The sequence below is a fragment of the Antechinus flavipes genome, chromosome 2 (assembly GCF_016432865.1).
Source record: "Antechinus flavipes isolate AdamAnt ecotype Samford, QLD, Australia chromosome 2, AdamAnt_v2, whole genome shotgun sequence".
Lineage (NCBI taxonomy): Eukaryota > Metazoa > Chordata > Mammalia > Dasyuromorphia > Dasyuridae > Antechinus > Antechinus flavipes.
In genome coordinates, this window is record NC_067399.1 from 385,299,716 (window position 1) to 385,325,721 (window position 26,006).

General features: G+C 31.7%; 1 protein-coding gene across 1 annotated transcript in view; it reads left to right on the forward strand.

Moving 5' to 3' along the window:
- DICER1 (dicer 1, ribonuclease III) overlaps positions 1-26,006 on the forward strand; it is a 92,421-nt gene that overhangs the window by 30,175 nt on the left and 36,240 nt on the right. The window contains exons 2-14 of the mRNA XM_051978436.1: positions 555-742; positions 1,400-1,562; positions 2,968-3,098; positions 4,615-4,749; positions 5,533-5,693; positions 12,073-12,241; positions 15,659-16,131; positions 18,205-18,337; positions 20,214-20,456; positions 21,616-21,770; positions 22,350-22,482; positions 23,820-23,895; positions 24,740-24,879. Coding sequence (XP_051834396.1) covers positions 599-742; positions 1,400-1,562; positions 2,968-3,098; positions 4,615-4,749; positions 5,533-5,693; positions 12,073-12,241; positions 15,659-16,131; positions 18,205-18,337; positions 20,214-20,456; positions 21,616-21,770; positions 22,350-22,482; positions 23,820-23,895; positions 24,740-24,879 — 2,256 coding nt within the window. The 5' untranslated portion in view covers positions 555-598. The remainder of the gene's footprint in view (positions 1-554; positions 743-1,399; positions 1,563-2,967; positions 3,099-4,614; positions 4,750-5,532; positions 5,694-12,072; positions 12,242-15,658; positions 16,132-18,204; positions 18,338-20,213; positions 20,457-21,615; positions 21,771-22,349; positions 22,483-23,819; positions 23,896-24,739; positions 24,880-26,006) is intronic.

A 26,006-nucleotide genomic window follows, 5' to 3' on the forward strand; every position in this document is an offset into this window, starting at 1 on the left:
AGCATTCCATACCCAGTTTGTAAAAAAAGGGAGGGAGGTGCTTTCTATCATCTCTTTGAGGTTAGGCTTTGTTATTATAATTAGGGTTCAGTTTAAAAAAAACCAAACATTTTTTGATGGATATTTTATGGTATAATATGTTATAAAAATCATATTATTCTAGTTTTATTCTGCATCACCTTTCAAAAGTTGCCATTATTTTTAAAAAGTATTTTAAAACATTCATATAGGTATATTTATATATATCCATGTGATGGATAAATGTACCTATGCACATATCCATGTATATATACATGCATACACATACAATTATTTAAATAGTTAATGGTTGATCAGTTTGAAAACTCTTAATCTATGAAAAGGTGAAATGGCAATCTCTTTTGGTTTGAGACTGATCTGACACTTGAAGACTTTCTGTAATGTTTTGATAGAGTACTTTGATAGAATGATATGCTACTCTAATATGTTACCCTAATATTTTCTTTATTTCTCTGCTTTTAAAATGTTTTATAATAATGCATGGTTGTATAATAGTATTCTTTTTCTCTTTATAGTAAGCTGTGCTAGAACAAAATGCAATGAAAGAAACACTGGATGAATGAAAAGCCCTGCTTTGCAACCCCTCAGCATGGCAGGACTACAGCTCATGACCCCTGCTTCTTCACCAATGGGTCCTTTTTTTGGACTACCATGGCAACAAGAAGCAATTCACGATAACATTTACACCCCAAGAAAATATCAGGTACTAATACTCATGATAATAACTAAGCATTTTCTACTAACACAGAGTGAACTAGTTTGTATCTGACATGAATTACAAACATCTAGTTTTACTGGTATAAAACAATTCTATTCCCATTCATTCTTATTTAGAACACCTCTTTTCAGAGTTCCAATTATCTTAATATTTATGTTTAATTGATTTGATATTATTTCCTAAGTTCCTCATTTTTCTTTAGTCATCTTGAAAATCTCACTACACTTGAATACTAATTTCAAAGATAATTTGAGTAGACTCCTTTACTTTTGCACTAATGGCCTATTAGTTTATTTAGAATTACTTGTATTTAACTGTTTCCTATTAGCTATAGATTTTCTTGCCTAAAAGTAAGTGTTTTTAGTATGTAAGTAAAATTTCCTAAATAAAGTTTGTAAATTATAGTTGTATTTTGAAGTATAAAAATAGCTATCAGATAATTTTCAAAAGCATTTTAGCAGATCTAGCTGTCATTCTCACATATTCAAGAATCTTTTTTGTTCTGTGAATAATGTTCATAAAATTTGTTTTATAATTTCTGCAAAAAAACAATTATATATTTATTGCATTTTTATTTTTGTTATGTTTTACATTCAATAGGTAAAAAAAAAAATCTTATTTTTTTCCCCAATATATTTCTAGGTTGAACTGCTTGAAGCAGCTCTGGATCATAATACGATAGTCTGTTTAAACACTGGCTCAGGGAAGACGTTTATTGCAGTACTACTCACTAAAGAGCTGTCCTATCAGATCAGGGGAAATTTCAACAGAAATGGAAAAAGGACGGTGTTCTTGGTCAACTCTGGTAATTTTTAAAATATTGTTTTATCTAAAAAATTGTATGGAGTAAAAAATGATGGGTTGTCATAAAGAAATTTTTCTTGTGTTTATTGATAGGAATTTGACTAATAAAGGGTTTTTCAAATTCCTAAGAATAGTGATATTAATTTTTGATTTTCCTCTTAAATTCACTGTTTGAAAGTTCAAATAATTGTGCCTGGTAACTTTTTGATTTACATTATTTTTCTTGATAGAGAATTTACAAAAAAAAAAAAGTAAAATAGTCACCAAGATTTGGGTGATGGGGATGGCATTTGTTTTAACACAGTCAAACATTTTGCAATTTTTTTTTACAATTTTACATTTTACAAATTTTATTTGGAGTAAGAGTGTTTATCTGTTCTTTTGAAACTCTGACTCATATATGAGTAATTTGAGTAACTTAACTTAATATGTAGTGTTTAAAGTGATTTATAGAATTCTTTAAAAGTTTAAATCCTTGTTGAGTGATAAAATGATAAATGATTATATAAACTGAAAATAGTTCTAGTAGCTAGAGAATCATTATCATTTTTGCCTAAGTTCATTCCCTTTCTTTAAGCTAGAATAAGTGAATCTTTGGTGACTGGGAATTCTGAGAAGTAAAATTCATTTGTAGAAGTTGGGGAAGAAAATATTTTTTCTGACTGAAGGTTGTGACTAAATGAATGAGGATGTTTAGAAAAGTGATGCTAAGTAGTAGTATTTTGGCAGAGACAATTAACGTGTTTATATGATTGATTTTATGTATCTTCCTTTATATAGTTTCTTTATATATCTTTCTTTAAACTTAGTACATAAAGTTTATGATTCTACTTTTTGTTTTGTAAAACTTGTACTGTTAGTTTAATGGTTTGAGAGCTAGCCTCATATAGGAAAATCTGTCTTCTAGTTCAGTATTTGATACATCCTGATTTTTGTAACCTGGGCAAATCATTTAATTTTTTTAGTGCTCCAGGTAGTTCTTACATGTTAGATAAGTTGCCCATCTATATGGCAGGTATTGGATTGGCCTTAGAGTTAGGAGGACCTCACTGGACACCCTCAGTGCTAATGAAATTACATAGTTCATTCTAGAAAATAAATATTACTATCAAGAATAACTTGGCATAATAGGAAGACTGGCGTTGTAGTGAGGAAGACTGGTTGAACTAAGTTCTGCTTGTGAAGCAAATTAGCTATGTGATCATGGACAAGATAGCTAACCCGCTCTTCAAACTTCTTAGATGATAGGCCACTTTGATATTCATATAGGTGAATAGAGATTTCCCATTGAGAAGTTCTTCATTCTAATAGAATCTTAATTATGAGCCCTGAAATATGTTATTAGGTCATAGACTCAGTTAGGAATGCTTATTTTATCTCACTTGAAATTATATGTTTGTGTTCAGCAAACCAAGTTGCTCAGCAAGCATCAGCTGTCAGAACGCATTCAGATCTCAAGGTTGGAGAATATTCAAGCTTAGAAATTAGTGCATCTTGGACAAAGGAGAAATGGAACCAAGAGTTTATTAAACACCAGGTGAGGTGTAGAGAAATATTTATATATATATATCATTAAATTTGTTTGAATTTGATTTATAAAGTGATCTTAACCTTAATTATTTATCTGAGTTAGGAATTAAAAGAATATATAATCAAAAGTTGCCTTTTCCTGTTTTTATCAGTATAATAAACCAATATTTTGATTAGATGGTAAATTGAATGAGTATAGGAATAATATCTAACTGAAATATTTTATCTCTTGCATACACTGGAACTTAATGATTATTGAATTAAAATGTCAGTCTTGAAATCAAGTATCATTAATTGTTTAGAGTGGCAATATGAATCTTAGTACATAAAATATTAGATTTTGAGTCAGGAAAATTTGGGTTCAAATCCTGCCTGTGACACTTAATAGCCCTGTGACCATGGGCAAGTCACTTAACTCATTAAGCCTCAGTTACTTTATTTGTAAAATAAAAATGTTATTTCCTATGGTACTCATCTCATTTGCCACCGAGGGTAAAATGGGACACTTATGAAATTCTTTGCAAACCTTGAATCAATATATAAATACTAAATTTCCTGAAAGAAAAGTTGAGTTCTAACTTGCAGGGTGATTTATCTATCACTTGCTCTTAATTATTGGATTCTAAGCTACTAATTATTATACACTAGGAGACCAGTTGGAGAAATGAGTTATTACCAAGCCTTTTCTCCACAGCTTTGTGAGACAGAAAGTGAAATTATTTTCAAAATGTTACTTTTATATTAGAATGCTTGTAACTTAGGAAATAAAGAGAGACATCCAGGTTGTGTAGTGGATAAGAGCTCTGGACTTGGGAAGACCTGAGTTCAAATTTAACCTTAGATACATATTAGGTGGCAAATTATTTCACCTCTCTGTGACTTAATTTCCTCACCTGTAAAAATGGTGATAATAACACTTGCCTTCCATGACTGTGATGAAGCTAAAATGAGATAATATTTATAAAGCACTTTGCAAATCTTAAGGCACTATAAACATTCTGTTATTATTTATGTTGTTCTTGTTATTAACTTTTCCAAGTTGGAAGTTATTAAGTCTTTGCAGCAGTATTTATTAGAATTTGACATAATTCTTCAGTTTTTACTGAAGTATCATATGAATAATAGATTCTGGTGGGAAAAATTACTTGCTGTATTAACTGTAAAACAAAGGGCTTGATTATTGAGTTTTTAAGAAAAAATTGGTCTAGAAGATGCTAGTGTTTTATCTATTTGACAATTCAATTCAATTAAAAAGACCCAGAGACCCTGAAACAGATGTAATCACATGGCAGAACCCCCTATCACTGAGATCTTGAATCTTTGTCTTACAGTTTTACTTCTATATAATTCATAATTATACTTTTAATGCAAAATAAATGCATGAATTAGTTCAGAATTTTTTGTTTAGCTTTGGGTACTAAATTTTCAAATAATAGTCTTTTTAAAAAAATCACTTGATATATTATGTAATTTCATTTATTTAATAGATGATTTACTTTATATATGCGTTTATTTTGTCTTAGGTTCTGGTTATGACCTGTCAAGTTGCCTTGAATGTTTTGAAAAATGATTACTTATCACTATCCAACATTAATCTGTTGGTATTTGATGAGTGTCATCTTGCAATCCTGGACCATCCCTATAGAGAAATTATGAAGGTATGGCTATAAAAGATCCTTAGCTATCAGTGTGTTAAATAAATTAGTTAAATTAAATTATATAAAAATGAAATTAAATTATATATAAAGATAGATTATTTCCTGAATAACAACAACTGTGAACAAAGGCAAATCCCCTTTCTCTTCAGGTTCAAAAACAATCATTTAGATCACTTGATTTTACAGTAAGTGCCATTACTTGCTAAAAATGATTGGGGGTCGGGAGAAACTAGATGGTACTGTGGATAGAGCAATTGGGAGGATCTGAGTTCAAGTGTAGCCCTAAACATTTAATAGTTCCTAGCTGTGTGACCCTTGGCAAGACCCCAAATGCCTAACAAAAAAAAATTAAGTAAAAATGATGGGGGATCCTAGCGTAAATCACTTCTAAGGACAATAGTTTTCTTATTTTTTAAATTAAGGAGTTTGGATTAGATATCTAGTTCCTTTTCAGCTCTGATTGAATGAGTGCCTAATTATTTGAAATCAGTTATAAAACATAATTCAGATAAACTATAGAAGCAGTGTTTATTTATTGAATACATAACTAAGTTAATATTTGGTAAACCTAAATTATTTAAATATACTACAATAAATTAGGGAAAATTGTAATCTGGTATCTGTGTAGTGAACCTGTACCAGGATTATCATTAGAATTTCTGCTACATAAATCCTTATATTCATTTTTCAGAGCAGACTTTGTCTTGCTTTTCAGATTTAAGATCAGTGGTAATGTTATTAGGGCAAAATGAAATTCCTAATAACTTTTTTTTATTATATTAGATCTGTGAAGATTATCCATCATGTCCTCGAATTTTGGGATTAACTGCTTCTATTTTAAATGGGAAGTGTGATCCTGCAGAATTAGAGGAGAAGATTCAGAAACTGGAGAAAATCCTTAAGAGTAATGCTGAAACTGCAACTGATTTGGTAGTCTTAGACAGGTATATTTTGACAGCATACTTTGTGTTACTGGGACAAGTTCCTTATTTTTGTCTTTGTAATACTTAATCCTATGCTTCAAACACAGTAAATATTCAGTGAATGTTTACTAAATGAATGGAAGTCTCTGTGTTAGCATTATGTACACAGAAGCCCTCTGGATATGGGAGAATTTAGCATTTTTCCCTCTTGTGAGTTTTTTCCCCTCTCCTTTGGCTTGATTGGATATAGTTGCTTATTTTGCATTGTCTTTTCATCCCTGGAATGCTCTTACTCTTCATCTCTGTCTCTTTGGATCTTTAATTCCTTTTAGAACTCAACTCGAAAATGCCCCTTTTTACATGAAGCCTTTTCTGATTTCCCCTAATGACTAATTCCTCTTTCGTTACTGGTATTTATTTGTATGTATTCATATGTACATGCAATGTCTATTGATAAAAACTAAGCTTTTTGAAGGAAGACAATTTCTTTTTGACTTTGTACAGCCTTTACCTAAGGTAGGGATACTACTAGCACATAATAGGCATTTTAAAAAATGCTTTACTAATTTAATCCCATATGTGGAGTGAAAACTTTTTATGAAGGCACAGAAAAAGATAATTTTCTCTGGAAGAGAAAAACTGGTGAAATATAAATTTGGTAGTTCTGCCTTCTTATATCCTCAAGTTGGCATAATTCTGAGTATCATCAGCTGTGGTACTATTTCTTCTTTGAATTTCCTCTTATTCCAAAATAGCTTTAAAAATCCTTTTTGTTGTCTTAGCATTTGACAAGGCACTCAATTCATTCTAAATTTTAGCTTTCCTAACAGTATTCTTACCTGCCCTTGCTAGGGATGTTTGTAAACCAGGGAAGTCCTCAGGCTATGTGGTTCTGGAGCTTCCATACATGAAGACTTCAACAGTTCCTTAACTTCTTATCCCTTGGCACTTTGTTTTGTGCTTGTCAATAAATATTTCAAAAGAATCAATTTCCACACATTTACCAGCCCTTGTTTCTAGGTTTTAAAAACTTAAGTTTGTTGATAATTTACCTGTGTGATGTGAGTCATTTTAGTCTCTTTGACAACTGCTGTTGCTTGTGTTGGAAGGAATTGTTTCTCTTAAGGTCTTCAACATTTCACCCCTAAGAGCTGCTCATTTCATTCTTCCTGAGCTGACTTCTCTGTGGGATTTTTAGGTCATGAATTCCCACGTGTCATTTTTCTAGAGTACTTAAAGGTATAATTTTTTCAGAGTATGCCTGTTTCCTCTTCTCTCTTGTATTCTAAAATTGAGTGGTTCCCATAGGTCCCAAGTTTCCTGTAAATCATCAGTCTGTTTGTACTTGGTAAATATTGGAGTATCAGGTACAGAATAATGTATCTTGGATTTGAGTCCTCTTTTTTTTTTTTTTTTTGGATGGATGAAATTTTTAAGGCTGATCAAGAATTTTTTTTATTGTTCTCCTTGGGCAGAGATAGAGCTCTCCTAGACGTCCAGGTAATTGATGTATTTTCCACTAACTGTATATCACATGCCTCAAGACCAGGTTTCTGATCTGCTTTGTTTTTTGGTATTTTTTGGTTATTTGGTATTTTTGGTATTGTTTATAGTATACTTTTTCATTCAGATGTTTTCTACCTTTATTCCTCTCTGGATTTCCTCACGAGTACATCTTTTGTTATATGTGCATATTCATATATGTGTGTGTATTATATATACATATTACATATATGTACATATAATATATATGCATATATATATGTATTTCTATATATAAATTATGTATTGATAATATAAAATCCCAGACTGTTTGACTTCACTTACATTTCTCCTATTACAAAATAGGTTTTTCCTTTCTAGAGCTGTATTCCAAACCTGAGTCTGCTTGTTTACAATTTCAATGATTGCAATAAGGGCAATTTTTTTTTATTTGCATAGGGAATAAGATTATCACCCACACTTAGCATTTATGTGAAGATTATGTAAGACCATGGGTTGTATTGCTGACTCTTTTCTTGATTTATTTTTATTTAATTTTTTAGGCATTTTTGCTATTCTATAGTCTTCTACCTATGCATCTTATCTTATTGTATCTCACTTGGTAGATATTAAATAGTTTTTTCTTCCTCCAAGCCTTCTTTTCAACTTAAAGTCCTTTTGATGTATTTTGCATGATTATAGACAAATAGTTTTAACTAGTTCATGTCATCCTTGGTAAAGAATCTACTTATCATTTAATTTGTAGTACTGAAATCTAAATTCTGTCATGTTTGTCATGTGCTTTGAAAATAAATGTGTGGAAGGAATATTAATTGAAAATCATAAAAAAAGTTCCATGGGATAAGAAGTCAAGGAATTGTTGATGTCTTCATGTATGGAAACTCCAGAATCTTCCTGTATTATACAAATCCCTAGACCTTAAGTAGAAAAATTCTTTTGGATATTAGCTCCCTCTGTCTCAGTTTCTCAGATCAATTCACTAAATCTCAGTTTCTCAGATCAACTCACTAAATCCTTTGAGTGTAGCCACAATTAATCTTTACTTGGAAATGGCTGTTATTGGAACCATAGTAATCCGGTCACCTTAATTCATTTATATATCCCTTTGAGATTATCACAGATTGATAGCCAGGTACTGTCTCCTTGGATTTCCTGTTGGCATTTTAAGCTCAGTATGTCTATAATAGAATTAATTACCTTCCTCCCTAAACTCATTCTTCATTCAAATTCATTTTTTTTCTTTTGAGGGTACTGCCAGCATTCTTGTCATATTTGACACTTCCTTTTTTCTTCCCCCCTCATCCTATATCCAGTTAATAGCTAACTCCTGTTGATTCTCCATCAACAGCATTTCTTGCATCATTTCTCTTTCCCCCCACACACAGATATTGTTCAGCCTCTCAAAAATTACTTGTTATCTGGATTTTCGTAATTACTTCTCAGTTGGCCCCTTTGACTTCAGCTTTTCCCTTTTCTAATCTGTGTTCTATATTATTGTCAAAATAATATTTCTAAGGCACAGACATGATCTTTTCATTCTCTTGACTAAAATCTTCAAGTGATTTCTTATTACTTTTGGAACAAAATAATTTTTTTCTTTTCAACCGAAATACAATGTGACTCCAGTTTACCTTTCCAGACTTTATATATATGTATATATTGTCCTTTACTTATTTCTCAACTGTATTTCTCTTTACCTTTACCCTTAGGATCCTAATCATCCTTTAAGGATCCCCCAGTTATCTCTTTTGTGAAACCTTTTCTGATGATCTTCCCATTTCCCCTCCCCCTTCCATATATCCAGCCTTTAGTTCAGTGTCCTGTAAACTAAACAAATATTTGACTTGAACTTAGTACTATTGTTTGTCATTTACTCCATTGCTGACTTCAAATCTCTAGATTAAGATCTATTTTCTGTCCCAGCTTATAAAAATAAGTCACAGAAAGCTATGTGAGAGTTCAAGACTTCATGAAAAGGGATAAGGATATTTTAAGAGTTCTTTGAAATAAGTATGATGAAATTAGAGAAAGAATAGAGGGCAACTCAAATCCTTGTTCAGGTACTGTTTTATAAAACTTAATGTTATTCATTTAAAAAAATATGTGAAAATAGTTAAATTAACAATATTAAGTCTTGTAAAACAGTGGCTGAAAAAGGATAGGATTGAATCCTGAAACTACATTGCAAACATTCCTTTATAAATTTTGTTTTTGTGCTGGGACCAGGCCTTGCTTAGTTCTAGAAGTACTTAATATATTTTGACTGTCATTGCCCGTCTGTAGTTTTGGATCATGTGGCTGGTTCTTGGTCCTCCCTATTACTCCAGTCTATTTGAATGGGCAGATTTGGGCCTGTTCTCTGCTCAAATTCCTAGCTTTTCCATTCATATTCTTCTGGGGACTTAACTTGATTATTGTCCTTAGCAGTGTCTCCATATCTATTTTCTTGCAGTCTCCAAGGGGGAGTTGACATTATTATCTGATGGAGCATTGATAGATTCCTGCCAAATATTGTTGATTATATTGGCTTTAGGAGTCTTGGAGGATCTCTCAGAATAAATTATCTGGTATTGTACATTTCTGTCTTGGGGCAGTCCCATAGACTAAATTTCAGCCTCATGAAGTATGTACTCATTGCCCAGGATGGAGCCATCTCAGTTTTCCTTCCAATTGACTTATTGGTCACTACAGTTGCTCCATGAGATCAGAACTGAAATTCTATTGACTTTGAAACCCATTTATTGTGTTCAGTCTGGTTTTTGGCTTTCTTGGCAATCCATGTTCTCATAACACTTTCATGTTTCTAGGTATCTTTTCTCCCCCAGTTCTGGACTAAATAGAGGAGCTTTTTGGTATTTTCCTTAAGTTGTATTGAGGATTAGCTGAGAAGTCCCTTTTTCCCCCTCCTCTTTTCATCTCATATCATACAGATTCCTTCTGCCACTGTACGTTCTCCTTGTCTATATGATTCCTGCACAAGTGAGTCCATTCTGTTCCTTCTTGTCTAGCATAATGTCTCCTCCATCATTCATACTTTCTCACTTCAGACTCTTATCTACTACTTCTCTATTGTCTACAAAAATGCCTTTGTTTTGTCCATCCTCAGAAAAGCTTTACCTGATCTGTTTAATCCCTGCAGCTGCATTCTATATATATTTTTCCTCTTGTGACTAACATCAGCTTTCTATAGTATGGCTTCTAACCTAATTATTTAGCCAAAATTATTCTTTCTAAAGTTACTAGTATTCTCTTAATTATCAAATCTAAAGATTTTTTCTATTCTGTTCTCTCTAGATTTTTAAGACATTATTTTCTTTTGTTTCTTTTCCTACCTATCATTGTTGCTTCTGTCTCCTTTGATTTTTATCCAAGTTCTGTTTGCTAACTGAGTGGCCCATAAGGCTGTGGTCTATGCCACTTTCCCTTTTCCCTCTGCACTATATCCCTTGGTGATCTCATCAGTTCTCATGGATTCAATTATAGTTTCTCTATCAGTGAATCTTAAATCCACTTATCCAATCTTAACCTCTCTGCTGACTTTCAGATTCACATCTTCAATTCTCTATTGGACATTTCAGACTGGATTTTCTTTGGATGTTGTAAGCTCACCATGCCTAAAACTGAAATATCAATCTTTTCCCCAAAATATTACCCCTTTCCTAACTTCCCTAATGTAATCTTTTATCAATTTTACTTTGTTAACGTTTTTCAAATATATCCTCTACTCCTCTGATATAGGCTCTCATCACTTATTATTTCAGTAGTTGCTTGTTGGTTTCTCTGTTACAAGTCTCTCTATTGCAGTCTTTCCTCTAGATAGCTGTTAGAATGATCTTCCTAAAGAACAAGTTTGACATGGTTATCCCTTTCTTTCACTCCATTCCTTTGCTACACCCCTAGAGTGAAATCCCATGGCATCTTGTCAGCTTCAGGATCAAATACAAATTCCTCTATTTGGTTTTCAAAGTCCTTTATAATCTCCCCTCCCCTCTACCATTCCAGTTTTATTATACTTTATAGCCTGCTTCTGTTCTTCCTATCTAATTTGATTATATCACTCACAACTTAGATTCTTTGGAAGTTGCAGTATTACAAGAATCCTAATTTAAGAGATTATCCAGGACCACATTTGAGTGAGAGATTAATTTTTGTGCTTGTGTTATTGTTGAAAGCCATGTACAGCTTACCAAATAGGAAAATTTTCCAAATAGAATCCTGCCTATTCTCTTCCATTTAATTACTGGGACTAATCTTGGAGAAACCTTTTTTTTGGATCAAGAAAAGGAATATCCTGTTTTACACACACACACAAAAAATAATAAAGCTAGAGAAGTTATTATCCAAAATCCAACATTTTATGTTAAAAGTATTAGTGATTTCAACAAGTTTTCAGCTTTTAGCTGTTGAGTTATTAAGAGAAGTTTGAGATGTTTTTGGGTTAGTATCTAGGCTTTTGAAGTTGACACTAATGGAGAACAGGCATGATGCCTCATATTATACTCTATAATATTTTTATTTAATTATTATAACTTTTTATTTACAAGATATGTGCATAGGTAATTTTTCAGCATTGACAGTTGCAAATCCTTTTGTTCCAACTTTTTCCTTCCTTCCCTCCCCCCCTCCCCTCAGATGGCAGGTTGACCAATACATGTTAATTATGTTAAGGTATAAGTTAATTACACTATATGTGTGCATGTCCAAACAGTTATTTGCCATATAGAAAGAGTCGGACTTTGAAATTATACTCTATAATTACAAATACTGTGGTGGATGAACAATTTTTTTTTTTAATGATAGTTCTTAATTTTCTATGACAATGTTAAGAAAAATTGTAAAGTGTTTTCATTAGTGCTTTTGTTGCTGATGAAAATTTGTGTTTGTTTTAATCCTAAAGATATACTTCTCAACCATGTGAGATTGTGGTAGATTGTGGACCATATACTGATACTAGTGGGCTCTATGAAAGGCTGCTAAAGGAATTGGATGAAGCACTTAATTTTCTCAATGACTGCAACATATCTGTGCATTCAAAAGAAAAGGATTCTATATTAATTTCTAAACAGGTAAGAGCATAAATGTTTGCTAATAGGAAAGACTGCTTTAATTGTTTCATGCTCACTCTTTGCCATTTTTCATTAAACTGAATATCATAATTTTGTGACTTAAAAATATTTGAATTTTATGGTTAAGAAGTTACAAAGAAATTTTCAGTGTTTGAGCCTTATCTTGCCAATGGATCCAAATGGCTCGTGAGGAGAAAGGGAGGATGGTGACCTTATACAGCCCTCCCTCACTTAAATCCAATCCACTTGCATATCATGGCATCACCTTCCTGATAACATGGTTCTCTTCAAGAATAAAGGACAAAACAACAATAGTATTCTAGTAGTGGAAGATAGAAAGCTGGTATAATTTTTTAATTAAAGAATATTCTAAAACAGATTTTTTCTTTTCAAGTTAAAATGTATGCATCTTTTTCTCTTTTAAATGTTTTTTTTTCTTGTTAATACCATATTTGAGTAAGAAGATTCCTAATTCCTGAATACATACTTTTTTGCAAGTCAGAAAGGAAACAGCACACTTGAACCAAGCATATTTATTTTAAAGAAATGGTTTCACACCAGCTTAAGTCTTTTGTCAGCTACAAAATTTTGTAATAAATTTTTCCAATTGGTCATGCCTTAACTGCGTTCTTGCTTTGAACTTTAAGATTGAATTAATTCTTATCTACTTTATATATGTATGTGTGTATATATTGTTCAGGATTAAAGAAGATCTCTATCAACTATGTAATCATGTAGGTTAAGATGGTTCTTTCAGTTGTTCATGCTTTTAGGATCATAGAAACCCACAGTTGAAAGAAACCTTAGCGTTAGTGGAAGCCTATTAACTTGTTTTACATGTAGGAAATTTGAGACCCAAAGAGAAGAAGTGATTTGCTTAGAAGATATAGGAGCATGTGTCAGAGACAGATTTCAAATACAAGGTACTAAGTTCTAAATCCAGTGGAATAAATGTTATATTCCATAGCCTTGCTCTTCATTGTATTTTTTAAAAAGTAAAAAAGTCAAACGCACAGCAAAACAAGGAATCAGTTTCTGGGAATTACTTCTAAAGTCAGATTATACTTTTAAATTAAGGTTAGTTTTTATGTCAGTCCCTATAAATATTCATTTCAATATTCCTCTATTCCAGGGGATTTTAACCTTGTGTGTGTGTGTGTGGTGGGGGGGAGGGGTTGTGGACCTTGTTATTAATTAAGTAAAACTGGAGACTTCTTCTCAAAATAGTATATGTTTTTTGTTTTTAAAATAAATAATTGAATACAATGTCATATTTCATTCAAGGTTAGTGAAAATGAAATTTTAATTGCTTTCCTACACAATATTCCTATATATATATATATATAATTTTCTAGGTTAAGAAGCCCTGTACTAATTCAGAAAAGTCAAAACACATGCAAATAGTCTATTGTATAGACCCTGACTAGAAATGTTCTTGATTTTTCTTATTGAAACCCTTGAAGTAAAGGATCCTCTTTATGGATAAATTTAGCTTAAAATTCCCTTCAGTGATATTTTTCTTAAAGACGATTTAGTTCCCGCAAACATAAGTAGGAGGTAGCAGGGTCAGGTAAGGGCAAGAGAGTTTAAGATTCTAACTTAAACTCTAAAGCTTACATACCTGAGGTTCTTTGGGAAATATATGACTAGTGGGAAAACTTTCCCTATTGTCTCTTCCAAAATAATCTTCTCTCTTGGGGAAAGGAAAATACTCATTGCTCTTTGGAACTCCCTAAGGAATTCAGAACTGCTGTCTAGTCACTATACGAGAGACTAATCCCTTCTTATCCCTTCTCTTAAAGAGAAGACTTAACCTCTCTCTTAATAACTTTAGATGTCAAAAAGGAATGTCATTTATAAAGCCTAAAACAAAGTCCTAACCAAAAGGTTTTGTAAACTTTAAAGCATCATACAAATGGAGTTTATAGACTAATTTTCCTATCGTCATCATCATCAGTTACAGGAGTAATTATATTTGCATTATAATGTTTGCATAGTGTATTAAAATTTAGGGAAAATATTTTCCCTTTGCTTCTTAAATTAAATTGACTCTTCCTCGTTACCTTTTGTATTATTTACTTAGAAGTGAGTTTACAAATCTATCTAAAACTATCAGCAAGCATCATATGTAATGTGGGTAAACTAGAATCATTCCCAGTAAGATCAGGTGTGAAACAGGGTTACCCACTATCACCATTACTATTAAATATTGTATTAGAAATGTTAGTTTTAGCAATAGAGAAAAAAAAAAGAAATGAAAAGAATGAGTAGGTAATGAGGAAACCAAATTATCACTCTGCAGATGATATGATGATATACTTAGAGAATCAACTAAAACACTACTAGAAACAATTCACAACTTTAGCAAAGTTGCAGCATACAAAAATAAATCCACATAAATCATCAGCATTTCTATATGACTAACAAAGTCCAGCAGCAAGAGACACAAAGATAAATTCCCCATTTAAAATAGCCATAGATAATAAAAATATTTGTGAGTCTACTTGACAAGACAAAGTCAGGAACTATAGGAACACAATCATAAAATACTTTTCACCCAAATAAAGTTAGATCTAAACATTTGGAAGAATATCCAGTGCTCATGGGTAGGCTGATATAATAAAAATGACAGTTCTACCTAAATTAATCTGTTTATTCATTGCCATATCAATCAAGCTGCCAAAAATAACAGGGTTAGGAAAAATAATAACAAACTTCATCTGGAAGAACAAAAGGTCAAAAATTTCAATGGAATTAATGAAAAAAAAAACTGCAAATCAAGGTGGACTAGTTTATATCAGATCTAAAACTATATAATAAAGCAGCAATCATCAAAACCATTCAGTACTGGTTATGAAATAGAGTAGTTTATCAGTGGAATAGGTTAAATTCACAAAACACAATAGTCAATGAGTATAGTAATCTACTGTTTAGTAAACCCAAAGACTCCAACTTCTGGGATAAGAACTCACTATTTGACATAAATTGCAGAAAAAATTGGAAAATAATATGGCAAAAATTAGGCATTGATCAACACCTAACACCCTATAACAAGATAAGGTTGAAATGGTCCATGAGTTAGACATAAAAAGTGATAATAAAAGAAATGAGCTAACAAGCTTGAAATTTTTACTTAATGAACTTAAAAGCTTATACTTTGCATTTTTTATTTTTAATGTTTTATGATTTTATAGCCTCTAATCAGATGAGTTGTGACTCATCTGTAGGTTGCAATAAAAAAATGGAATGCTAGATCTGGAAAGGGGAATTTAATCTTTAAGTAATTTATTTTGTGTCAGTGAGATAAATTTATTAGCAGAGAGTTTGAGAAATGAAAGCTTACCATTGTGAATTGTCAGATCATTGTTGTTTGCCTTTTTTTTTTCACTTTTTAAAAAAAGTTTATATATTTTTTAGATTCTTTCAGACTGCCGAGCAGTATTGGTGGTTCTGGGACCCTGGTGTACAGATAAGGTAGCTGGAATGATGGTAAGAGAACTTCAGAAATATATCAAACATGAGCAAGAGGAGCTGCACAGGAAATTTTTATTGTTTACAGACACTTTCCTAAGGAAAATACATGCACTCTGTGAAGAGCACTTCTCACCTGCCTCACTTGACCTGAAATTTGTTACGCCGAAAGTAATAAAACTGCTTGAAATTTTACGTAAATATAAACCATATGAGCGGCAGCAGTTTGAGAGCGTTGAATGGTATAATAATAGGAATCAAGATAATTATGTATCTTGGAGTGATTCTGAAGATGATGATGAGGATGAAGAAATTGAAGAAAAAGAGAAGCCAGAGACAAATTTTCCCTCTCCATTTACCAATATTTTATGTGGTATTATTTTTGTGGAGAGAAGATATACAGCAGTTGTTTTAAACAGGTAACACTATGATTAATAGTTTTTCTATAGTAGAAAAAAGCTGTATTTTGCATTTTTACAATAATACATGGAAAAACTTTTGAGAGCAAACATAAATATTACAAACATGTTTATAATATCACATTTTTATATAATTGTTAAACAACTGAGAAGGGGAAAATTTACATTTTGAGGAATCTAAAATGAGTATAAGAATGGTATAAATTAATTCAAAATTATATATCCCTTATAGTAGATTTGTTTCTTTGGCTGATCACTGTAGAATTGAAATCTCACTGTGGAGGCTACCAGGAACTCTGCCCCAAACTTATTATTTGTGGATTGCTTCTTTTAATCAAAGGATATTACTTTCAGCTAAATGGATTAGAATATCTGTAGCAGAATATTTAAACTTTAATTTACATGTATTGAAAATATATTGTTTGTGATGATAAACAGGTAATATGTTTAATTTTCTTTTAGCTGTTAATAGTATATTTAGGGATTCTAGATGACTAAGTGGCTAGACCTAAGGTCAGGAAGACTCATCTTACTGAGTTCAAATCTGGCCTTAAACACTTGTTGGCCATGTGGCCCTGGACAATTCACAAAGTTACAGAACTCTGAACCATTTATCTCACTTGGCTTCATTTTCTGTGATCACCACAAGGACACGAACTCTTGATCTTGGCTTTAGAACTGTAATTTGGTATCACATAGTTTAACCTCTCCATTTTATAAGCAAGGGAAAACCCAGCTTAGAGAGTTGTGACTTATTTAAATTAAATGACTAGTGTTAGCTAACAGTTCTTTTAAAAAAAACTTTTTTCTGGATTATTGAACATTATTGAAGCATTTAATAAAAGTGTTCATTTTGCTTTTTCATGTAGATTCATTCTGCTTTATAAAATGATTTTAAAACATTTTATTATGGTCTTGTTCAGAAACTACACATTGAACCTTATTCTTCTGTATAGTACTGGTAGAAACTGAAAAGACAGTTCCATATACTTGAATGATACAAGTTTTTATTTTTCAGATATGATAGAGCCGATTAAATCCTAGATCCCTGAAAGTATTGAAATATCAATACTACACATTAAGTTGTAGTTTAAGTAAAATGTCCAAGTTAAAGGAAATAAACCATCCACATTATTTTTAAGTATTCTAATGCTTTTAGAAAACCTTAGAGAGAGCAGATTACTAGATTCTATGTCCCTTAGGTCTTAATGCTTTTCTTGTAACCCTGTATAACTGAAGCAATTGAGTCTATAGAAGTTGTAATTCTTCTTGTTAAAATGTTGTCCAATGCAATTATTTTCAGTGATTCCCTATTACCTCTAAGATAAAATTAAAACTTTTCAGTTTCATATTTAAAGATCTCTACTGTTTGGTTCCTACCTACTCCTTTATTTTCACTTTACATATTTTCTTATAATCCAGGTGACTACTTGGATCCTTTATGTAGCTGACATTCTTTTTTGCTTCTGCTTTTATTTTTGCTTTTAAATTGTTGTTCTTCCATATCTGCATTGTTCTTCCTATTCACTGTTGTCATGTGAAATTCTTGCAGCTTTTTCAAAGAACATCCCAGAGTCACCACTTAAATGAAGCTTTTCCTGATCTTACTCCAATTTTGTGAGCACTTGTTGAAATTATTTTTTATTTGCATATATGTTGTTTCCTCAGTGGAATATAAGTCTATTGAGGATAGGCATTTTTTGTTTTTGTCAGTATCCAGCACAGTATATAATAAATTTTTGTTGAGTGAATAAATACTCTTTTGCATCAATATGGCCATTTCCTTTTGTGTAAATGGTATTTTTTACACTCCACAAAGCTCTGCATAGAGTTACACAAATCATTTTCCAATATTTCCTGAAGAAATTAGCTCCACTGATGTCTTTATAAACTTCTGTCTAACAAACAATTAAGAAGAGAAAGTACAGAATACCAAGACCATCTAATATGTGTTGGGAGGAGATGGGCATTCATACTTACACTTTTCATGTAGACTTTATTAGCAAAAAGTTTTCTTTAAAAAAAAAATCCTTAGGTATGTTTAACTTCCAAATTAATGTTTAATTTTCTTAGATTGATAAAAGAAGCTGGCAAACAAGATCCAGAGCTGGCTTATATTAGCAGCAATTTTATAACTGGACATGGCATTGGAAAGAATCAGCCTCGTAACAAACAGATGGAAGTGGAATTCAGAAAACAGGAAGAGGTAATTTGAACAAAAACAATTTTTTAGTAACTAACAGGATTTACACAGACAAGTTCTATCTTTAGATATTTTACTTAGAATGTTAGTATTTGTTTGAAATACAATATTTATACAGAAGATATCTTTATCATTTAAAAGCTCTAAATCAAATCATGTAATGACCGCACTAGCACCCAGGATACCCAGAATCAGCTAGAGTCAGGATAAGCAAAAGTCCTCAATCTTTATTCTCGGTCCCCAGAGGCAGGATTGAACAGGATGGAAGCAGATTCTCCTCAACTGCCTTCTCCTCTACCCCCAAGAGTGTGTGTCCCTGGCTAGCTTTACTCCACCCCCTAGTCCCTCCTACCATCCTATATACACCAATCATTGAGCCAGTACAGATAGTAGAAAGGACCATTTTCCAAGCATATGCCCATAGAGTATTGTCCAATCAGTAGTTAGCCTCAAGGGCTCAGCAGTCCTGACCTCAGTGCATCCCAATAGTTTCAGCTCTCTACAAAATCATATTCTACTTGAAAAGTTGTCCAAAAAGTTAGCAGATCTGTCATCAGTAATTTCATTTTGCTTCAGAGGGTTATGATGATTTCAAGTACAATTTATTTTCTTATTCATGAACAATGTCTATTTGTTAATTATTTGTTCTGTTAATCTAAGAAAAAGGACAATAATATAATAGTGACTATACTGGTCCCTATTATCTTAAGGCTAGGTCTGTTTCTTTTCTTTTTTTTCTTTACTTAATAGTATTTTATTTTTTCCAATTACTTGAAAAAATAGTTTTCAACATTCATTTTTATAAGATTTTGAGTTCCAACTTTTCCTCCTTATCCCTGTCTTCCACAAGACAGCAAGCAATCTGATATAGGATATATATTTACAGTCATATTAAATATATTTCATATTAGTCATTCAACTATAATTTCAAAGAAAAAAAAACTTCTTAGTTTTTCTTTAGATTAATAAACTACAATTAAAGAGACCTTTGTAGCAAATTATACCAAGCTGAATTTATGGTTTGATCTAGAGCTTTCTGAATGCTTTTTAAACTTACATATATAGAATTTTGGATTTTATTTTTATTACCATCTTTAATGCCCAGGTATCAGTTATATTCTTGTAAAGAAGCATAAAGTTTGAGGTAAAATGGTGTTGTTGGAAAAACAATAAAACACTTTCAAATTTGTAAGTTTGTTTTCAATTAAACAAGTAGAGTGATATAGTTCTTGAATCATTTTTACAGAATAAACTTTTATAACACTATTCAGAACCAATCCGATTGTTTCAGCTTTTTCAAAGTCAGCTCAATGTTTAGCTTTTCTAATAGAAAAAAAAAGAAATTGTTGACCCTGGTGTATTAGAAAATTTTGTATAAAAATGGAATGAAAATTTTTGCTTAAAAAGCTCCTTACCATGATTGCTTATCATAGTTGCTGTGATGAGTCTACAAAAAAATAAAATAAACAGGTGTCTACAGTATATAATTGCAAATAATTTGACAGGTTTAGAGGATTGAGATCAGCATATTTGAAAAACTATACTTAAAAGATTATACAGAGTTATAGTACATTTGGACACTTAATTGGAAAGCATTCCAATTAAATGCTGGGATTTATGACTCTTACAGTATTCTTTTGAAATATACTTTGTATATTTAGATTGTTTTTCTTTCCTTTACTGTGCTGTTATCATTTTAGTTTGTTCTCTGAATACTCAGTGCATTACATGTATTAAAGAATGGCATCAATTTGCTTATCAGTTTTTAGATTTAATTGCTGTTAACTACCTACTCTTACATGTTGTTTTAACTTCTATTATACTGATGGCTTTGCAATTTAACAACTATTTATATCTTGGGGTTTTTTTCTATTTACAGGTACTTAGGAAATTTAGGGCACATGAAACCAACCTTCTTATTGCAACCAGTATTGTAGAGGAAGGTGTTGACATACCAAAATGCAACTTGGTGGTTCGTTTTGATTTGCCCACGGAATATCGATCTTATGTACAATCCAAGGGAAGGGCAAGGGCACCCATCTCTAATTATATTATGCTAGCTGATTCAGACAAAATAAAAAGTTTTGAAGAAGATCTCAAAACCTACAAAGCTATTGAAAAGGTAGGTTTTCATAAATAGATGTAGTCTTTATCAAGCAGTTCAAACGATATTTCGATAGAGCTCAATATATAAACTTTTAAATGTGATGTGTTAAACACTGTAGTCAACATTGTCACAGAACATAACCCAGGAATAGAGGAACAAAAATCTTTTAATCTCATGAAGAGCTAAGTTAACACATTAGTATAGATCTCAAGTTCCTTGAAATAGCATAATAGGTATGGCATAATAATAGTATTAATTGGGGGCAGCTAGGTAGCACAGTGGATAGAGCACCAGCTCTGAAGTCAGGAGGACATGAATTCAAATATGGTCTCAGACACTTAACACTTCCTACTATGTAACCCAAGGCAAGTACTTAATCTCAATTGTATCAGAAAAATAAATAGTATAAATTGGAAGTTTTGAGACCAATTAGAATAAAATTGTGTTTGACTGAGAATAGTTTTTTGGGAAAGATGAAATTTCAGTTATCTTAAAGGATTCACTATAGATTGAATAAGGGATATATGATAAACTGAATAATAGTAATTGTCTCATATAGCAGTTTAATGTTTACATATTTCTTTGTGGACATGATCTTATTTTGATCCTCACAACAAAGGAAGGAACATAGTTTGATGGAAGAAGCACCAAACCTGTCTTTAAAGCCTACTTCTTCCGGATTTCTAATAAATTTTCTTATTTATTAAATGAAAGGATTGGAGATGTTAATCTTTTTAGTGGCATGGATGTGTCATTTGACAATCTGTTACAGACTATGGTAACATCAAAATAATGTTTTTAAAAATATAAAGTAAAATACCTAAGAATTTAAAGGAAACAGATTATATTGAAATGTAGTCATTAGGTTTATGGATCTTCGATTAAGAGCCTTTGGACTCCGAGATCATCTCTTCCAGCTCCTCGTGTGAACCAGTAAAATAGTATAGCTATTCTTATCTTATATTGTTGTTGTTTGTTCTTCATTGTTGAAGAGGATCATGACATGGAAGTAATTGGGAAACCTTTTTGAAAATGTAAATTTAGGGTTTTGAAGTGAGAAAGGGTCAGGGATAAAGAAATGAATTCCTGTTAAGGATTGGTGTGTAAAAAGACAGAGAGAACTGACTAGAACAGAATTTGTTCTTATCAGAAGTTCTATGTTTAAAAAATACAGATATTAAGAAATAAATGTTCGAAGTCAGTTGATACTGGTGAGACTGAAACTGAACCTATTGTGGATGATGATGACATTTTCCCACCATATGTTTTGAGGCCAGATGATGGAAGTCCAAGAGTCACAATTAATACAGCCATTGGACACATAAATAGGTATGGTACTACATCATATGTGTTTATTTCAAGACTAAAAACCTATGGTTATTACAAGATTTGTAGATTTAAAAGTGAATGGTGTCATTTTAGATCTACCTAAATCATACCAAAGTATCCAATTCCAAATAAGTGGTATACTTTTACAAAACTCATTAGCTATTTGTACCAAGCCAAGACATGATATGTATAAAAATTACACTTTAAAAAAATCTCAAATTTTGCATGAAAGGTTAAAAAAAAAAAAGCGAGCTAATGTTTAAGCATCCATTGGCAACGCTGGATTGATGGATTCCATTTTTGTTTGATTATGTATAATAGTTCCTTTTTAAAGTATATAACTATCAAGTGAAATTAGATTTTTTCAAAGCAATAACACCAGATTGTCATGCCAATTTATATTTTTTGAGATGTTATAAAAATTTGAGTATGAGCAATTAGTTTTCTCACTGATATGATCCTGTTATAGATCACACTCCTTTTAGTACTTTTTATAGTACTTAGTTGCAAGCTGAGTTCATATTCAAGGTAATGAAAATAACACTATTTTCCAATTTTAGAATTTTTTTTTCTTCATAGATATTGTGCAAGATTACCAAGTGATCCATTTACTCATCTAGCTCCTAAGTGTAAAACCCGGGAATTGTCAGATGGTACATTTTATTCAACTCTCTATCTGCCAATTAATTCACCTCTCCGAGCTGCCATTGTTGTGAGTATGGAAAAGTTATCTGTTGAATATTATTTCTTTGTGTTGTAATTTCTACTATAGAAGAAGTCATATGAATCACATTTCATTTTTCTCTCAATTTTTCTTTATTATTTTGTTTTAAAATTTAAACTTACTTTTAAGATCTACCCCTGTTATTGTATGAATGTAAATAATAACTAAGATATCACTCACCAAAAAAATTATCATATATTAAACATTACTGATTAGAAGGATATATCCATGTGGAAGAGGAGAAATACCTAAGAACTATTTTTATATCATTCATACAATTTTACATTTGGAAAGGACCTTATAACTCATTTGTCTAACATTGTCTCATATAGTCTTAATTTCCAAGCCTTTTCAGAGGTCCCTTCTTCAATATTCCTGGCAAGTACATTTCACCTTCTGTTTGAATATTTCTGAAATATCACACTAGGTTATTGAAAGACTCTTAATTTTTTTTTTTTAAATGCAGTATGTCACTTCAAAACACAAATGATGAATACTATTCACTTCTTGGCAGAATGCTGGTGAACTAGAAATGAGATACACATTTTTAGAAATGGCCAGTTTAACCTTTTTTGCTCAGTTAGATTAATTTGTTTTAAGTGTCGGCATCTACTGACTACAGTAGTAGGTAGAGATAAAGATGCAGGAAAAAAAGTAGTATTGTAGCATAGTACATGCAAATCATAAAGAAAGGATGGAAGCAGGGTTATTTTGTCTCTACTGTGTTAAGTTTAATGTATTCTCTAACAGCATGAATTGAAATTCATGATTTCGTATATAATCCTCCTAATCATTGTATCCTGCAATGTTCATGTTTGTTTATAATTAAATTTATGGAATCAAATATGAGTTTAAAATAAAAGGGTTATTTATATTGTGTTGAAATCTGCTTAGCTTTCACCTGTTGCTCCTTTATAAACCAGTTTTCTAGAGCAGCAAAGATAAAGCCTATTCCTTATTCTACATTAAAAATTAAGTATCATCACTAGTAACTCATATATATTAAAATAAGTCTCTAGCTACATAATTGATTATTTTGTTTGTGATTTATGGCTGGAATAAAGAGTTTCTTATGTGAAAAAGCTATTTTTTAAAAATTTAATTGAATCACAATTTAAAACTATAATAATGATGACTTCCTTTTGTTCTTCCATAAGAATTTATAAAAGTGTATCTTCTCTTATATGGAGACATTCCACTATTTCTAAAAATGTAGGAGTTTATAATGTCTAGTAAAGGGAACTTTTAAAAAATTATTTTCAAGAAAAACATGTATTGTCTATTTTTCAATGAATGGCACAAATTAAAGGTCTCATTATTTTCAGGGTCCACCAATGAGTTGTGCAAGACTGGCTGAAAGAGTTGTAGCTCTCATTTGCTGTGAAAAACTGCACAAAATTGGTAAGGATTTTTGAAAGGCAACAAACATGAATACAGAAAAGCATGAATTAAACCTTTGGATGGAAATATTGAATGTTAGTAGGTATCTAAATTTGTACTTTGTAGGGATGTCATTTTGCTGATGGTGTACTTTAGGTAAAGAAAATTCTTTAATAACTTTTTTTTTTTTTTTTGGCAAAGCAATTGGGGTTAAGTGACTTGCCCAGGATCACACAACTAGGGAGTGTTACGTGTTTAAGGAGTCAGATCTATCTGACTCCAGACCATTACTCTATCCACTGCATCACATATGAAGTATGCATATACTCTATAATTGCCTCAGCAAACAAGTCTTAAAATAGCATTCCTACTTTTTTGTGGGGAAAAATACTCATCATTGATTTGCATCATTTTAGAAATAGCATAATTAGAAATACATTTCATATATCCCTCTTGTCCTTGCCATGGCAGCCCAGCTATCCTTTAGATAGCTGTGGAAAATTTATGACAGCCATTCACTTAGATGATTCCAACCTAGTTCGTTGTTATAAATGAAAAGCAAATTTTAATGTTGGCATTTGCAGGAATAAGATATTTCTTGTTCAAATCCCACCCAGACATTTGTTAGCTCTAATTCTGGACAAGTTATTTGATCTTTCTGTGCTTCAATTTCTTTTTCTGTAAAATAACAAGTCTCTCCTAATGCTGAAACTGTGGTCCTTTGTTCAAAAATGTAATTAACAATGATGAATTCATTTTAAGTGCTTTTAGAATCTCACTAGTGAACATACTTAATAATTTTACTTTGAGAGAAGTAAGTCTTATATTATGTATGCCAATTTTTCTTTTTTCCTTTAATGAACAGGTGAACTAGATGATCATTTGATGCCAGTTGGAAAAGAGACTGTTAAATATGAGGAAGAGCTTGATTTGCATGATGAAGAAGAAACCAGCGTTCCAGGTCGACCAGGCTCCACAAAACGAAGGCAGTGTTACCCCAAAGCAGTTAGTATTGATTATAACTGGATAAAAATATGACATCTTTTGGAACTTTATTTCCAATTTATATTCCAAATATAAATCCTTTGTTTCACTTGCATTTATGCAATACAGTTAAGATTTGTAATTTGCTTTCCTTGTGATGTATACTATACATATATACATATATATCCCCATTTTAAAGGTAGAAACTGGGATTCTGCAAGTTGGAGTAACTTGCACAAGGCCATATACCAGTGTAAGTGGCACAATTAAGATTCACACCTTCCCTTGGACTACATTCCACTTTTACCCAATATCTTCCTTCTGCTTCAGCAAGGCTAGTCTTCTCATTGTCCCTGAGACCTTCTTATCTCTGTTCCTTTGTCATGTTATTCTCTGATCTAGATGTCCTGCCTAATCATCTATAATGTGAAATAAATAAGTTATTTATTCTTAGCTATATACAGGGTTTTTGTGAGAATCAAATATATATGTATACATATATATAAGTGCTTATTGTGTGACTGACTACACATATGTTATATGTTATATATGTTATGTTTTTGTGAGAATTTGATTCTCACAAAAACATAACATATATAACATATAACATATGTGTAGTCAGTCACACAATAAGCACTTATATTAGGCACTATGCTAAGAACTAGAGATACAAAATAATACAATACAGCTTTTGTCCTTAAGGAGCTCAGAGCCTGAAGGAGACAACATGCAAACAACTGTGTAGAAATAAATTATATAGAGGTTAAATTGTAGATAATCAATAGAGGGAAAGCAGTAGCATTAAAGGGGAATCAAAAAAGGTCTTTTTTATAAGTTGGGAATTTGAAGGAATCCAGGAGGTAGAGAAATGAGAAGGGGAGAATGACAGGCATGGGGGAAAACCAGAAAAAATGCTTAAAATGGGGAGATGGATTATTTTATTTGAAGAGCAGTAAAAAGGCCAGTGTCCCTGGATTACAGAATATAAGAGAATGAGTACTTTACAGTGTGAATCTACCTTTATTACTTCAGTGTAAGAATATGAATGTAACTAGGTCCTACAAGAGTTAAAAGACTGTAGTATTTATAACTACTCATTCTGTGTTATTGTCTGTGCCCTTCCTACAATCATATAGAGGATCTACCCA